Here is an 18137-nt window from a genome sequence, read left to right as displayed (position 1 = left end):
ATTACAGACTAAATACAATTCTTATTACATATATACATGATATAAAAGTTAAAGAAGATTATTTTGCACATTATATGGTTAAGATAAACACAACATACATAATGCTTAAACGAAATGCTCAGTTATATTTTTTTTTGTTATTACATGTATACCAATACCCCATTCTAGTCGGAACAAGGATACTTAAAACCACGTTCCATGCATTTCAATTATTATATTTTTCTAAATGTTATAACAGTTTCAGAATTACTCTTAATTCTTTAATCGACCTTCTAATACATTGCTTATATCTGCAGTAATTATAAACATTATCTATTTAGTCACAATAATATATTCAGAATATCTTAATCGCTAGTACTTACACCTAATTATCTCTTTAATTTAACACATCTATTCTTGCTACAAACCATCTGTTCATTTCTTATTTAACTTAACTACTCTCCTTTTATTTCTCTATCCATTACTTTATTCTAAAATAATGCTCAATTCATCTATATATATATATCTCAGGATAGATTTATCATTTGATCTTTCTCATTGAAATTCCTATTATCACTCTGCAGTCCTTCCTATAACCTATCGTGTGCTTAATACTTACTTCTGTACTCTGGTGAGCTGTCTTCATAAGGGACTTCCAATTACTTACGGCATTCTAGGGCTACTATTTTCTGCTTCCCAGGGCTACTTCATTTTGCATTCTAGGGCTGCTGACATTCTTTAATCTGTGCCGTCCAGGTCTGGCTTTCTCATCCTACTTTCCGCAATTTAAAGTTGGAATTAACTGCTTAGTTAATACCGTTAATAGTTCGAGCCTCATCAGGACTGTCCTTCTTGATGATATAGTTGGAATTAACTGTTTGGTTAATACTGTTAATGGGTCAGGCCTCATTGGATTTGTCCTTTTTTAAGATATTGCCACTTTCCTCGGCGGACTTAGTCATCTTTATTTCCTTTCTTCCTTACTTTTTTTTGAACTCCCTTTAACTAACTCTCCTCCACGTTCATCCACTTTCCCTCACACCCTTACATTTTCGAAACTCTCTTCGACTCCTTCCTTCGCGTCTCTCCCCTCCCCTCCCCTCTTTTTCGCACCCTATATAATATTGTTCTCGCTCACTTACTAACTTTTCACTTCTTTTCCACCAATCCTAAACAAGTTTCAAAAGTCTTTCTCCCCTCATTCGCCAATCCTTCATTTTACAGTCCAGATAGTAGATATCCCACATCCTAGATTCGTCCCCTTTCCCACGGAAGGTTTAAATTTCTGTTTTTGGGCCGTCTGGGGTCCTTAGTGTCGACTCTCGTTCATTTTCTCCTTTCGTTTAAGCTATCTTCAAATATGCCCCTAGAAATTCTCTATTTTAATTAGTGACGTTCCTAACTTCCTGTCGCAACCATTAACAAAACTCGAAATTTATGCCCAAACTGGCCCCTTTACTTCTGTCCAGCGTGTCATTCTTCCCCGTTATTTATCTCTATGCGGTATCCGCTGCCCTCCATCGCATGGGTTTTTGTTTCTACAGGTGGCTATGTCAAGACCCCCTTCTCACGCCACCCCACCTACGTATACCCTTACCACGAACCTGACTAGTTTTGCCACATGTTACAATAAGATTTACCTTAAGATTGATTTCTTACACCACACAATTCCAGTTATCGGGATTATCGCAAATGCAATAAGATCGAGTTTCCTACCTATTTATAATTAGATGCATTAACAGACAAGTCCAATAAACCAGAAAGTTAAAATTGTTTTTAGTTTATGGTCGTGACCTCCAGAATTCTACGTGCTTTAGAAAAATATCACCAAGGCGTTCAAAATTGATACTTATAATGGAACATATGATAACGATGAAAGGGTAGTGCAATTTCCATTATAAACAAGACCTTTTAGAGAGATAAATAGCTGAATAACATATGGATATTTTCAACTTCCAAAGACTTGGAACGAATTACAAAAAAAAAAAAAAAACAATGTGTTATTGGGTTCACATTACGATATTTTCACGATACCTCCATTTATTCCTACGGGATGCAAAATACGTTTCCACGATATTTTTTTAAGTTCGCACCGGCCGGCAAACACTTACGTAAAGTCAAATTTCCGTAAGTCAGGTATTACTAAGTCGGAGTTCCTGTACACTACGTTGTCTGATTTATTAAATCACAGAGCTTGAAATATTGCGTTTAATTTCACATTCTTGATTAGAAAATATTACAAAACATGGTGGGAATATTACGTTGGCAGTACAGTGAAGTGCAAAAAATTACTTTTATATATTATTAGTTAATCAAGTAGTAATTAATTGGTAACAAGTAAAATTAGTTATTTACATTTCGCTTTTATCATTGAGAAAGAAAAAATCAATTAATTTAAGAAATAAAAATGTAATGGGCATAAAATATAACTCACTGCGTACATTAATTAACATGTTATATTTTAATTTATACCTGACATATACAGTTCAAACATCTTTCATCAACTTCTCTCACAATAGACGGCACAGCTTGAAACCTTTGACCTACAAAAATGAAAAATTCGTGTTATTCGGTTCAATTTCTCAACTGATGATAATAATAATCTAGACTCGGACACTTTGTGTTTTCAAATTTTTTTTAATCCAAAAGCGTGTTTAGCCGATTTCTAGAAGAGCTTCTGGAGCCGCACACAGTTAAGATTTAGTATTAGTAATGGCCGCATGGTGCAAGGAAGCCTATGGCTTATGCTGCACCAGCCAAAAAAAAAAAGAAAAAGAAAAACGAATAAAACAATGATACAAAAAACTAATAATTAATAAAAAAAAAAGGAAATTAAACCTATCCTATGCGTTTCCCTCACCCGAAGGTACTATCCAGATGACCTTTGAATTTCCCCAAACTGTCAGCCTCTACCACCCAAGTAGGCACCTTATTCCAGTAATTTATAACTCACTGGCTAAAATAAAACTTTCTCCAGTCCAATCTAAACATCCCCCCCCGTAACTTGAATTTATGTCCCCTAGTTCTAGCATTATTTATAATCTTGAAAATTTCGTCCTCATTCATTTTACTGATGCCTCTCAGAGCCTTAAACACCTCAATCAAATCTCCTCTAAGGTGTCTAGTTTCCGAACACTGCAACCCACATATTCGAAGTCTTTCTTCATAAGGACGCCCTTTTGCCGAGCTCACCAGGCAAGTTACCCGTCTTTGCACCCTTTTAAGAAACTCGATGTCTTTCTTTAGGTGCGGTCTCCATACTTGAACACAGTATTCCACGTGTGGTCTGACAAAAGCCTTATATAATGGGATTATCACGTCCCTATCTCTACTTGCAAAAGTTCGATAGATCATCGATGGGACACCATGGGCCTTCCTTGCAACCTGTTTACAATGCTTTGAGAATTTGATGTCTGACTGTATCGTAACACCCAAGTCCTTTTCCTCCAGGGTTCAACTAAATCCTTCCTGGGTTTAGTTGAACTCCACCAAGTGAATAAGTTATTTTTGGATTACTGTTTCCGAGGTGTAATACCTTACACTTTGTTAGATTACAGCATAGCTGCCATTTTTCTGACCATTCCTGAAGTCTATCTAGGTCTCTCTGAAGAAGCTCAGCTTGACAGTGATCATTAACTACTCTACCAATTTTACTTCATCTGCAAATTTAGACATCACGCCCTCTATCCCTTCATCAATGTCGTTTATGAAAATTAAAAACAACAGTGGTCCTAATACTGATCCTTGGGGAACCCCACTTCTCACATCAATCCAATCTGAGGAATAGCCATTTATCACAAACCTCTGCCTCCTGTCCTGATATCCATCTAAGGATTTTCCCAGTGATTCCAACCTGTTCCAGCTTACCGCTCATGTGGGACTGAGTCAAAAGCTTTGTGAAATCTAAATAAACAATGTCGAAATTATTCCCTAAATCCAGCTCATGAGTGACTGTTTACAAATAGCGAACCAGATTTGTTAAACATGATTTTCCCTTTACAAAACCATGCTGAGTATCCTTGAGAATTTTAATTCTATCCAAATGATCCTGAATTCCACCCTTGATCATTGCCTCCATGATTTTCCCTACCACTTAAGTCAGACTGACAGGTCGATAATTTCCCACTTCACTCTTAGAACCACCCTAATGTACGCGAGATACACTGGCACTTTTCCAATCCAATTCAACGGAATCTCTCTAGAGTCTAGTGATGTTCGCATAATTAACCTCAATGGTTCAATGCCCTCACTTGCCGCCTCCCTTAAGATTATAGGGTATATTCCATCAACTCCAGGAGTCTTACTGACCTGTAGGCCCCAAAGTATTTTCATTAAATAATCATGCGAAATTTCAATATCATTAATTACATATTTTTCAACTTCGCTCCCACAATTTTCCATTGCCACAAAAGGTTTTTCTTCTGTAAATATCAATTCAAAATAACTGTTGAGTTCACCTGCAACGGAAGCTGGTGTGTTTAATACTAGCCCCTTTCCCATAAGTAAAGGTCCGATCTGGTTTGTCCTGCTTTTCTTAGCATTTATATATGTGAAGTATTCCTTATCCCATCCTCTTTGCTCTGTTTGCTAGCGATTTCTCATAAACTGCCTTTGCCTGTAGAACCTTTTCTGTGGCTCTATTACAGATCATCTTGTAGCTGTTGTAGTCTTCAGTCATCATTGTGCAGGAGATGATCTGGTGGTGCTTTGTTTTTAGGTTTGCCCAAGTTAACAGTCGAAATTCGACAGCGAAAAGACAGTGTGAGAAGGTGCAAGAGATCATCAGATTTCTGCTCCTGATGAAATATACTGGTGTTCAAAGACAGTGCATCGCCTAGGAATTTCACATTTCTAACCCTTTTTCGCGGTGGTATGTTACATTAATAACTAGAATCACAAATAGAAATACTAAAAAAACCATATTTATTAATAGTTATAGCTAAGTAATATTTGACAGGTGCTCTCAAAATATTCCAAAATGACCATTTGCAACCGTTATATAGAACAGTTTTGGTAAACACAACAATTATGGCTGAAATGTTATCAGAAGCCCTCAATTTGCATCAGTTTATCATTTTAAATGGAAAACAAAATGAAAGTTCTTCAGGCGCAAACTAATATTTAGTTGAACCGCCTCTGGCCCTGATGACAGCAGCACACGGTCGAAGCATTGACAAGATCAATTTCTGAAGATAATCAACTGATAGTTCGTGGTTCCAAACACGAATTATGGCTTTCTGAAGTTCAAGAAGGGTCTTTTGTTTCTTTCTGGCAATTGCAGATTCCACACGATTCTAACAGTTCTCTATAGGATTCAGGTCCAGGTTGTTTCCTGGCCAGCTAAGAGTTGTAATGGACCGTTCTTCCAACCATTTTTTACCTGTAACAAATGTAAACCACTACTGTAAAGTGTAAAGTGTATTAGTTGTCTGACGACACCAGGGGTTTCCCCCATCTCCCCGTTGTATTCTTTGTGAGTGACACAGAACTCTGTGGAGGCCAGAGATTTAAAAAGTGTGTGGGGAGTGGTCTGTTGTGTGGCATTCTGTTGTTTCTCTGACCATTTAGTCGTTGGGCCCCTATTGGTACCCACCGTTACTCACACTTTGCCACGAGGTGGTAGGTCAGACAAGGTGGTGGCACGAAGTGGCAAGGCCTAAAAATAAAAAAAGAGGGGGGAGGGGGGTGTACACTAGAATTTGGCCAAAAGAGATTTATAAGCAAACGGTAGAATTTAGACGGTGATTAGAATTTGGTGGCATTGTTAAGGGGTGTACTCGGTCGGTTTAGCATTAGCATTAGTAGAGGCATACGATGCAAGAAAGCAAGCTAATGCGGCATCAGCCAAAAAAAAAAAAAAAAAAAAAAAAAAAACACGCTCCCATTTCACCCCTCGTTCGGTCCAAGTATCTGTCCAGCTCAGACTTAAATTTATTTAGGCTATCAACTTCCACAATAAAGGATGGAAGTCTGTTCCACCAACCAACCACCCGCTGGCTAAATGCAAACTTCCGCACATCTATCCTACATCTGTCTTTCCTCAATATGAATTTATGCCCTCTCAAATGATTATTCTGAGCAAGACGAAGAATTCCATCATCATTGAGCATGCTCAAACCAGTCAAGACTTTATACACCTCCATCAGATCACCTCGCATTTGCCTAGTCTCCAGACACTGTAATTTGCAAAATTTAGGCCTTTCTTCGTAAGAGCAACCCTTTGTTCCATTCACTAATCTTGTTGCTCTTATCTGTACTCGTTCCAATAGCTCTACATCCTTCTTAAAATGAGGCCTCCAGACCTGTATACAGTACTCAATGTGTGGCCTGACCATTGCCTTATATAAGGGGATGTATGTATTTGTATTTATTTGTCTTGGGCGGCACCTGGAACGTTAGTTCATCTCCGCCTCGTTAACTTATACAAATATACAAAGATTAAATACTGTACAAAAGAAAACCTCAACAGATTGAGGTAAACACAGATAATTTCAAAGTAAACAATGAAAGTAATCTCATGCATATTAACATAAAAAAAAAAAAAAACAAGTTCAAAGAAAATAATTAAGGATAACAGTACCCATTCAACCGACAAAACTTTGCACAAGCCCAGAAGTCTTAAACAAACCTTAAAAACAGTTGAGGTTAAATCCAGTAAGTCCTGCAGTCATTAGTAGCAAAGTCACAGTTAATCACCAATAACAAAGTCACAGTCAGTTAACAGCCATCCGAACAAAGGAGCACAGGAATTTTCATCGCCAAATTGAGTTTCAGTTGTAGGACACTTGTAGAGTTTCAAAAAAAAAAAACACAACACACACACAGAGCACAAGTCCAGAGCGGTAGATCTTGTTGAGAAAATGGACGTCATTGCAGTGAAGGTGAAGAGTTGAGCTGAATTTGAAACATTCGCATGTGTAGTCATTGCAGAAAGAATTGCGAGCCTTTTATTGAAGGTTGCCTTAGCAAAATCCTGAAGAGCGCGGTAACTCGTGGCATTTGATACAAAATTAGGTTCCAATCCTGATGAAAAGTTGGGAATTGCATTCTGCAGAGTTACTCGAAATTCATTGTATGAGGGACAAGAGTACAACACGTGCTGCCAATCTTCCACACCGCCACAATGGCAGAGTTCCGTAGGAGACAAGCGAAATTTAAACAATTTCTTATTTAATGATCCGTGTCCTGATATCAAATAGGAGGTAAACAAGTCAAGGCTAAACCAGACTGTAGATTTTTTATCCGTAAGAGAGTCAACTTCAGGAAAAAACTTACGCGTTACACTGCCCAGTGTTGTGTCATCCCACCTACCCTGCCACAAGTTGATCAACTCTTGCCAAATTCTTTGTCGTTCGGCTTTAACATCGACTTGAGTGTTAATAGAAATACCAAGGATCTCAGTGGGAATCTGACGTTTCAGGCGATAACATAAGCCTCTGAAAATTACGTAGAGATCGAGTGGTAACGTCCCGGCTAAAACCTGTAAAGCAGGTGTTGAAACTGTTCGACAAATCTTCAAAATACAAAGTAACATTGTACGCTGGATTGTCATCAATTTTGATTGAAATTGTACAGTCCGCACCCTATGGAACCAAGCGCCAGCAGCATAGGTAACCATAGGGAGAAACACAGAGTTATAGTAGATTCTTAAACATCTTCTAGAAAGACCCCACTCAGTTCTAGAAACTCTGACAAGAGCGCCGGTGAAATTTCTGATCTTAATTCGCAGATTGGATAAATGAGGGAGAAAGTTTAACTTGCTGTCAATAGTTATTCCCAAAAGTTTAATTTCCGTTATTAGAGGTATTTGTCTGTTGTTTATTTTAACTCTTGGTGGTCGACGAACATCCAATTTAGAGCCAAGGATCATAATTTTTGTCTTGGTAGAACTAATTTTTAACTTATTTTCAACTGTCCATTGTTGAAGATCAGATAGAACTTTCTCAGCGGATATTTCAATAGAAGACCTTGAATTTCCACCAACAAGGACTGTCAAATCATCCGCATATGCCATGATCTTCACGTTGTCAAAAGTTCGGGTAATCCAACCTTGCAGGACAAAGTTCCAGAAAAGTGGTCCCAAAATGGAGCCTTGAGGACACCCTCGATAGACCTGACGCAAAATTTGTCTGTACTTAGATCTGGCGGTGATAAATCTGTTAGAGAAATAGTTCTTAATTAGAAGATAAAGTTGCTGGGAACATTCGGCATGACGTAAACGTTCGAGGGCACTTTCCCACCAAAGGGAATCAAAAGCACCCTCGAAGTCAATAAAGATAACAAGAGTATACTTGAAACTGGAGTGTTCAACAGAAGAAATGAAGTCTACAAGGGCGTCCTCGCAGGACCGTCCAGGAGTGAATCCGTATTGATCAGGCGCAATTAATCCCCGTTCCAATAACAAGTTGTTTAATCGCAGGGCAATTAAACGTTCTAATAGCTTACCAAGGTTGGCCAATAAAGCTATAGGCCGATAAGACCTCGGTTCCTGGGGGGGGGGGGGGCTTGTCAGGTTTCCTAATCAGCTTGATAAGGGCTGTCTTCCACAGATCTGGGAAAGTCCCAGCATCTAAACATTTGTTGAAAAGTTGTAGAAGTATACTGGGCTTAATCTTGGCGAGCCGTACTATAAAGGTACTCTCCAGCATGTCCATCCCTGGGCATTTCTTAACTTTCACTTGTTTGACAGCTGTGTCCAACTCGATGGCACTAAAAGCCTCAGTCTTAATTGAAGAAACGTACAGAGAGTTGGCAGAACGAGTATTAGTGTGAAAATCAGAGTCGGAGCTCACATTGTCCTGTAGAAAAAGATTATCTAGAATAATATTTACAGAATCCGTCCAGTTAGTGGTCTCCAGACCATTGTATATGATCGATCCATACACTTCTTGTGTAAATAATTTATTCCTTAAAATTTTATAAAGTAGCCCCCACGGGTCTGCATTACCAGAGTTGTGCACAAATTCTGTCCAAGTTTGCTTCTTCCTGGTAGCAATTGCCTTCACATAACGTTTCTTGAGATCAACGTAATTATTATAAAAGATGCGAACATCAGCCTGAGATAAATGACGATTGCGCTGATAGGTGCGTCGAGCGTGGTGGACCTGTTTCCGAAGCAAAGATAATTCTGACGACTACCAGGAACAAGTTCTGGAATTGACACGTTTTTTCCTTGATGATTTATATGATGCATTAATCAAAATTTTTTGAATCTGTGTCGCAGCTTCAGACACAGACATGGCGTCAAAATGAGAGTTAGTCAGTTTGGAGAAATCAGCATTTACAGAATGTTCAAATATGTCCCAATTAATGTTATTAATTGAGAAGCGAACGTACTCAGGCACACAGATACTCGAATCTGAGGGAGGAGAAGGTATGGAGACCGAGAAAGAAATTGCTCGATGGTCACTTGTTGTCCAGTTAGGTTGTACAGTCCAATCGTTGATAGCTAGATTACAGAAGGAATTTGAGAAGGTGATATCAATATTTGATTCTCCGGAGAAGCTGGAGAACGTAGTGAACTGTTGAGGTCTGTTAAAAATCTTCATATTATTATTAATAATAAATTCTTCCAGTAATTGCCCTCGAGCATCAGAGCGTGCACTAAACCAAAACTTAGACTTGGCGTTTACATCCGCTGAAATAAGGACATTATGAGGACCCAGAAAATTCATTGTGGATTCTAAATAATTTAATGAGTTATTTAAGTCTTCAGATGGAGGGCAGTATATTGAGATGATATAAAAGGTCATGGTAGAATATGTGACAAGGATACAAGTTGCAGTTTGGTGACAGAGACCGTTAATGACAGTTACATCAATTTTGTCGTTTAATACAACAATACAAGTCTTCGGTTGCTGGTGAGCAGGTTGGATTACTCGGGTGGAAAGAGAATAACCTGTGATCTTTGAACAATCTCCCATTCGCCCTTTAGCAAAATATGGCTCTTGAATAGTGATGATGTCGATTGAGTTTTGTTCTGCTGTTAATCTAATCTCGTCCGAAACAACTCTAGAATGATGCCCGTTGATCTGCATAAATTTCAGATTAATAGACTGAACACTAGGCAAGTTCGTACTATTAACATCACCAGCAGGGGAATTATTTACACTATATACACTGGAATTGGGTGTGTTACTCATCGGCAATCCTCAGTCGTGCTGGTTCCAAGGCCTTTTTGTAGACTGGACAGTTGCTATCTCTCACCGAATGGTGAAAGTCACGTTTTCCTCTCTTACAATTGATACACGATGGCTCTTCGTTTTTATTAGGACACTCGTTAAACACATGACCACCCTGCGCACAGTGACTGCAAGACGGGGACTCGCGCGTGCAGTACTGAGCGGTGTGACCGTATCCCAAGCAGTGAAAGCATTTCGTCACAACAGTATAAGGTCTGTGTCTATGGGAACTCCAGGCAAGAAATATGCGCTCCAGAGTAATTATATGTTTGTAAATCTTGGGAGAAAAACTAACAGCCCAGTTTACAAATAAATTTGACCTTGCTTTAGTTGAGAAACGAAAGAAAGTTCCGTTCTTAACCTCCTCAAATGTAAAATCCGAATCGCCAAGATTTTTGTTATATAAATGTTCAAGTATCTCGTCACGTGTCAATTCCTTTGGGACATCATAAATCAGTACAGTGGGGTTTCCCTTTCGAGGAACACCTGAGCTGATACCTGCAGATGTGAAAGACTCCGAGGAGGACAAACACTCCAGATCTGCTTTAGAGGCCGTTTCCAGCAAGACTCCTTTGTTCCTCACTAGCCTAAGAGACTTGATCTTAACATTTTTTAAATCTGATTTAAGAGTTTTAGCCACCAATGTCTTAACGTCAGCACTTGACTTACAATCACTGTTTTCAGAAGCTCTAAGAATTAAGACATTGTCAGGTTTCACTTTAGGAACATTTGCAGCGGAACTGACAGCATCAGCAAAGGTCCTGACAATAGAAGTGTCAGTAGCAGTGTCTTCCTGCAAAGTTGAATCATCCGTGACAATCGGGGAAGGGGACGCATCATGTCTTAATGTAGGTTTGTCTGTAGAGGAACTGTCACTAACAGATTGTTTGGCCAAACAAGCCTTATTTGTTGTTGTTATACCGGAAAATGTATTTATAACTCTTTCCAAAAGATTGGTACGTGTATTTATTTCTATGTTTAGGGCCTTTAGCTTTTCATTCTCTACAAGGAGATAAGTCGCAACAGTCTCCAAATTGAGCCATTTATCCATTATAGTGTTACCTGATTGCTTAGTAATCTTGTTGCCTTCATAAGAAAGGAAGCTGGAGAGATCCCGTCTCATTTTTGCAATTCTGTCGTATAAAATAAGAACATTCTGTCCCGGGTCGCTTGCCCGAGCATTTGTGAAATTATTTTTCTCCTCTGCACCTGCAGTTCCAAATTTATTACTCGAAGGGAGCTCCGTCTGACGTTCTTTGTCAATAGTTGATTGTGAAAGAGAATCAGTAGCAACTTTTGAAGATGAGCTTTCCTGAGAGGCAATAGTCGGTTCCAGTGATTGAGTCAATGGCACTTGAGGGGTCAGAGGTGTTGAGATCTCACCAAGAGATGGCAACGGAGAAAAGATATCAGCTGCAGTAGGTTGTTTATCATTCATGTTAATTGAAATCAGAAATATATGCGAAGAGCAAATTTAATATCTGAAAGTGATGACACTAAGACAAAAGAAGAGTTTAACTTGAAACCTCTTCAGTCTTCGCGGGGTCCAGGAGAACAGACTCTTCAGGTCAAATTTTTGCAGTCTGGTAGCTGATCTTGGCATAAAATGGGTGTGCTGTACAGATCTTTATGCAGATGGTGAAAATTTGCGACGCATGCGTGCTATTGAGACAAGCACTGCTGGCACTGGGTAAGTGTAAGAAGGAAGTAAACACCGGAGGCACAAAACGGTGTAACTGGTAGCTTCAATGCGACGCCCGTCCAAGGTCACGGAAGGGGGTAAACAGCCCCCAGTCAAATTAGCAAGATAGAGCTGTGGTGGTCGGGCAAAGGAGTGGCCACCTCCCAAAAGCTTCGGCTATGGCGCCTAAGCTGAGTGACCAAAGAACAATAGCAGCGAGAAGAAAATGGAAGAAACTCGAAAGCGAGCTCTAATAACACAAAACTATGCTTACCAACAGAATTCTCAAGTTGTAATTATCTATTTGGTAAAAAACTGCACTTTTAACACGAAATAAATCCATAGTTCTAACATGATAATACAGGAGCTAAAAATAACGTGACCGTCTGACGACGTAACAAACGAGTACCCCCTTATATAAGGGGATAATCACCTCCTTATCCTGCCGACCTGGCTAGCCGGGTGGGTAAAGTACCTGCGTTGGCAACCCAAAGGTCGCGGGTTCGAATCCCGCCTCGGACTTGGATCAAAGTACTGCAAAAACCTTAGGAGGTGCATTATGGCCATAGAAGCCGATGCGCCAACAACCACCAAAAAAAAAAACCTCCTTATCCCTGCTAGAAAAATTCCTATATATCATTAACAAAACACTATGAGCTACTCTTGCAGACCGTCTGCACTGCTCAGAAAACTTCATAACTGCCTGCACAATTACCCCCAGGTCCTTTTCGTTCTCAACCACTGTCAGTGTAGTACCACAGAGTTGATACGTCAATCTGCGGTTGCTGCTTCCCATTTGTAGTACTTTACATTTGTCAATGTTAAACTTCATTTGCCACCTCTCAGCCCATCTGCTCAACTTTTCTAGATCCTGTTGCAGCAGCATGTTGTCATTAGTGTCCTTAACAACCCTGCCAACCTTCGTATAACTTGGACATTAAGTTTGATATACCATCATCACTATCATTTATAAATACAGAAAACAACACTGGACGCAATACTGAACCCTGAGGGACTCCACTAATAACATTAGTCCACGAGGAGCAGTGTTCATTGATTACTACTCTGTCTTCTCCCACTCAACCATCCCTTTATCCATAGCAGCAATTTGCCTCCAATGCCACACTGCTCCAATTTGTGCAGCACTCTTCCATGTGCAGCAGTTTCAAAAGCCTTTCTAAGATCAAAATATAGGATATCAAAGTTATTCTCTGCATCCAGTTCCTTTGTGACCACATCATAATGTCCAGTGAAATTGGTCAGGCAAGACTTTCCCTTAATAAAACCAAGCTGTGTCCGAGCTATAACTGAAGTCTCGTCTAGATGATCCTGCAGTGCTTCTTGAACCAGTGCCTCCATTAATTATCCTGGAACAGAAGTTAAACTAACAGGTCTATAATTACTTGTGTTGCCCTTTGATCCTACTTTGTGAATTGGGGTCACATTTGCACATCTCCAGTCTATGGGTACCTCCCCTGAGTCCAAAGAAGCTCTCATAATTATGACTAAGGGTTTGCTTACTTCCTTTGCTGCCTCCTTTAATATAACTAGATAGATACCGTCCATCCCGGGTGTGCCTCTTTTATGTTTATCTACAACAATTTCTCCTCCACTTTCCTATCAGTTATTATAAAATCATCCAGCTCACTGCCAGAGTTTAACTCACCTCTGGCATTCCCCCTCCCTGAATAACTCCTCATGGGTGAATGTAGATGCAAAATACTCATTTAGTTTGTTAGCCACCTGAGCAGGATCATCAACAGTTGAACCATCAATATCCAGTCGACCAATCTGATTCATCCCTTTCCTTCTAGAGTTTACGTAGGTAAAGAACTCTTTGTTGTTTTTCTTTGCATCCTTTGCCATAGATTTCTCATAATCTGCCTTTGCCTGCCTAATCTCCTTTGTGACTTGTTTACAGATCAGCTGATATCTATCATAGCCTTCCATGTCACCCATTAATTTATATGTATCCCATGCATTTTTATTCTCTGCCATGTATCTCATTAGTTCATCTGACATCCATTTAGACCTAAACCTTGAACAATATTTCTTAGTTGGTATGTAACGCCTTGTAGCTTCCAGGATAAATTCTTTGAATGCTTCCCATTTTGAATTTGCTGTTGGTAACATCATCAGTTGGTCCCACTGTATAGAATTTAAATACTGTCTCAGCCCACCGTAGTCACCTTGACGAAAGCAGCTGAAGACTGGGGGAAAAACAGAAGAATAGGCATCCTGAAAGAGCTCAGTGGAGACGAGCCCACCAGGCGAAGTATGGGGGGGCATAGGCACGGAAGAGAGGAGACAGAGACCTGCTCCTCCCTCCCCTACTCGGGGATGGGGTTTTAAAGAGAACCGGGTTAGAATACCCAGTTCAGATCGCCAATGGCGTGTCGGCAGCAAACTGCAGAATGTCTTCTCGGTGTTAAGTCCAAGTAGTGTAAAAGCCGGTAGGAAGGTCAAGCTGCCCATTCAGCTCCGGGGTCGAATATGTTAGTTGGCAGTGGGGAACCCACCAGGCAAAGGGGTGGGAGAGATACGCATTTACTTCATTCATAATCTGCATTCTCACTCTATTTGAATTCTATTGTTATACTTTTTTTAATACTTTTTTCTTAAATTTTATATATATATTGTTTTTTCTTTCAAGTTTCATATATATATATTTTTCTCTTTTTTCACTCACTCTCATTCATCTTTGTCTCACACACCAGTGGGGGGGATGCAATGATGTGTAATGTAAATTTAAATACTAATTAAAACTAGGGTTAGTGTGTACTTAACTGTAGCATTTATGGTTTGTGTTCTTTTTCTCACACACACACTTTCATTCATTCTTATGGCTTTCATTTCATTTATTCGACTCTTACTTATTGCGTTGCCCTTCTGGGCACCTCAACTTACTGTTACTCTTCAGTTGTGGTGCAGATCTAGACGCAAGTTTTTTGCAGGTCAGGGGAGAATGCAGTGATACTGTTTGTGTTGTTAGTATATATAAAGTAATGTAAATTATTTTTAACTTTATATTCTTTCGGCCAATTAAATTTGCTGTTCCACTCATTTCCATTCACTCTCTCTCTTTCCCTCTTGCAAGGCCACTTTTTCTTTCACAAAAACTGCCATTTATTCCCTTTTACCATAATTCCTTGTTCACTCAGTACCCAGCCTATTCATTCTGTCTTTCATTCTCATTCATTCGTTCTTCTTTCATTTTTTAAGTCATCGTCTGGGCGTGGTGGGAAACTTGGGCAATTTTAACTATTGATTATTGTTGAACTATCCATTCTTTGGATAGTTCTGCGCATTTCGAATACTTTCTGTGTGAAAGATGTAAAGGCTTTATAATTTTCCTCTTCTATGATGGACAGATGTTCTTCTCCCCTGGGAAGGGGCCAATCTGTGCTATTAGCTCTGTTCTGGGGATGTCATATATTATGCATTCATATAGAATGTATGCCTAGTCTTCCCATAAACGTTGCAAAAAGTCCAGGGGCATACCAGTTAGGTGGCTTTGGGCCAACAATTGCCACCCATGGTAGAAACGTGGTGTAAACACACTACTGACATGGACATGTGGACATGTGTATATGTAATGGGCGGCATCTAGAACGTCTGTTTAACTCCGCTTCGTATCTCTGTGAAGAACAGTATCACTACAAATTGGCCAGATTTGTGTGACGTAGGTTATTTGTGTATTATGTGTGTTCTGTTGTTGTGTCTGGCCGCTTGGCTACCTAGAAGCATCAGTCACCTGGACAGATGATTCTGGGTACATGTCCATACCACGGGAAAGTGGGCCAGTAAAACATGTACTGTTTCAAAAGAGACGCTGATCCACCTAGTGTTTCCAGAAGGTGGGCCAGGATCCTCTGGGGACCCATTCCAAAGGGGACAAAGGAATAAAAAAAAAAAAAGAAAAAGTCACCCGTGGTGCAGGTTATGAAGAAAAAAAATACTAATAAATAAAATTATAAAATACTAATAAAATACTTTTATAAAATACTAATAAATTTTATTTATTAGTATTTTATAAAAGGGGAAAAAAGAAATAGTAAAAGAAATAAAAAACCAGTGATACTGATTTAAAAAAAAAAAAGAGTAATTAATAAAAATAAGTAGACTATACATGTATAAGTATAGTGCGAAAGCATCAATAATACATAGCCAAATCTGAATGAACAGAATATTAGCAAAGCGGCATCGTTTTAAGTTATATCTCATATTGTGAATACCTTCACAACGAGTTGCCATGATATTCCACTCTTTCGAATAAATAACGCTTCATCTGAGAAGAAGACTAATGTTACTTATTCTCAGATGGATACCACCACCCAGACGGCACCGTTTTGAAATATGGTATGAGATAAAGTTCTCGGTTATCCTTATACTATCCCTATTAGACTTAGAAAAGAGATAAAGTTGTAGGAAGGTGATAGTAGGAGAGGTAGAGGAAGGAAATGCCGTAGAAGGAAGAAAGGGACAGTTGCTCCTTCACTCACACTCAAAAGCTCATATATTCCTCGAATAGGCAACGCTTCCCCAGTAGAAAAGATTGTTGTTACCTATTCTAGGAAACTCAGTGGCCATCAGGCCCCCCAGACGGCACCATTTTGAAAATAGTATTGGATAAAGATTTCAGCTATTCTCAATATCCCTATTAGACTGAGCAAAGCGAAAAACAGGATAGAAAAGTCACAGTAAAAGAGGAAGAGAGAAAGATGCTGTAGAAGAATGAAAGGGATATTTAGTTTTAATACTCAGGCAAACTCAAAGCTCCATACCCCGACTGGGTAATGCGTCCCCACTACCGAGGACTGTTATTACCCAATCGGAGTCCCACAAAGTTGATTAATTCTTCCCGCCGGTGCCGTTTCTGGCTCTTTAGCCTTCATCAGTAGGGAGGTAGGCATTCTGGTTAAACCAGACGTGACTTCCAGTTGTCCAGGTATTTCTGTAAGCTTGAACCCATCAAGGATATGGGTCCTGTTGTGGAACCACATAGTGGTCTATATGGTTTAAAAAAAAAAAAAAAAAAAAAAAAAACAACCACCCTACCCCCTGTGATAAACGGAAAGAGACAATCGCCCTTATCCACTCATGTCTATATACCTCAACCCAATTGGGCTTCTCACTCTCCCACTGACACACTCCGAGGAAGGCCCAGTCCATGTGACCACCAGGTTGGCAGCCGCCTGGAGTTGGCTTGCCCTACATAGGTTCTGGGGTCGTCCCCCTCTTTCACGCTCCTTTTATTACATGCAGCTTACAAAGCTCAGCCGTTGTACATGCGAGAGAGAGAGAGACCAAATGCCTGCAGCTGACTTGGTCCCTTTCCCTCTAATAGTTAAGCTGATCAAGTTAGTACGTACACTTCCCTCAACCTAGACTGACCATTACCATCTAAGCTGCACATATACGTTATCACCTATTAGCCGACATAAAGGTGTGGGAAAACACCATAATCGTAAAAATCTTTGCTTTCCAAGTTGTAGTAACTCTAGTACCAAATATCTTTTGATTGCAACATGCATCATTCGAAGGGCACACTTTGACACCTCCGTTGCAGAGCCTTCTTTTCTTTTCCTAATTTTCTAGGCATGATATTTGTCTTCGTTTAAGAGGTATATCAGGATGCGCGTCGCTCTGGAAATCGGGGCCAGAAACTGTAAGGATAGTACTTGTTCCCTGGTCAAGCGCGGTGTTCCCAATGTTTTGTGCACACTGAGCCAGATACACTGGATAACCGGACAGGAGAAGAATGCATGTTCCACTGTTTCATGCGCCTTGCAGTATAAACATTCAACATTCACGTGCCCTCTAAATTTGGCTTTATTCGTCTCCACTGGAAAATGCCCGTGTATTATTCTCCATGCCAGGTCTTTCCGCGACTCATACCCTATATGATGATGTAGGTTACTCAATATTTGAGTCGTGTCCAGTCTCAGCCAGCTTCGCAGCATCGGTACATTCATATCGAATAACTTCCAATATATCTCTGAAACTTTAAGCTTGTTTCCCATGTACAGGTCCCCTTCAGATAAATCTTGTAAATTTTTGATTACCAGTTTATAAAAGGGTGTTATATTATTTCTGCTGTTGGACCAGTATGTTCCATTCCTAACAATTCAATAAACCTCCCCATATTATATTTCACTAAGGCAGCCGCTGCATGGGTCCCCCATAGAGCCGTTCGGATGTTCTTTAACACATATGCTCACCTTAACCAGTTCAGCTGTGGTACTGCATAGCCCCCCCCCCCTCACATCTCTTGCAGTATAGCCTCTGCTGCGTCA

At 39.8% G+C, this 18137-nt stretch overlaps 1 protein-coding gene across 1 annotated transcript in view; it reads right to left on the bottom strand.

Annotated features, from left to right (window-relative positions):
• LOC150079377 (lysozyme-like) overlaps nt 1-18137 on the bottom strand; it is a 39849-nt gene that overhangs the window by 9216 nt on the left and 12496 nt on the right. The window contains exon 2 of the mRNA XM_090383489.1: nt 2452-2522. Coding sequence (XP_090239615.1) covers nt 2452-2522 — 71 coding nt within the window. The remainder of the gene's footprint in view (nt 1-2451; nt 2523-18137) is intronic.

This window comes from Mastigoproctus giganteus, chromosome 10 (assembly GCF_048544385.1).
Source record: "Mastigoproctus giganteus isolate SK-2022 chromosome 10, ASM4854438v1, whole genome shotgun sequence".
Classification (NCBI taxonomy): Eukaryota; Metazoa; Arthropoda; class Arachnida; order Uropygi; family Thelyphonidae; genus Mastigoproctus; species Mastigoproctus giganteus.
This window is presented reverse-complemented; position numbering and strand designations above follow the sequence as displayed.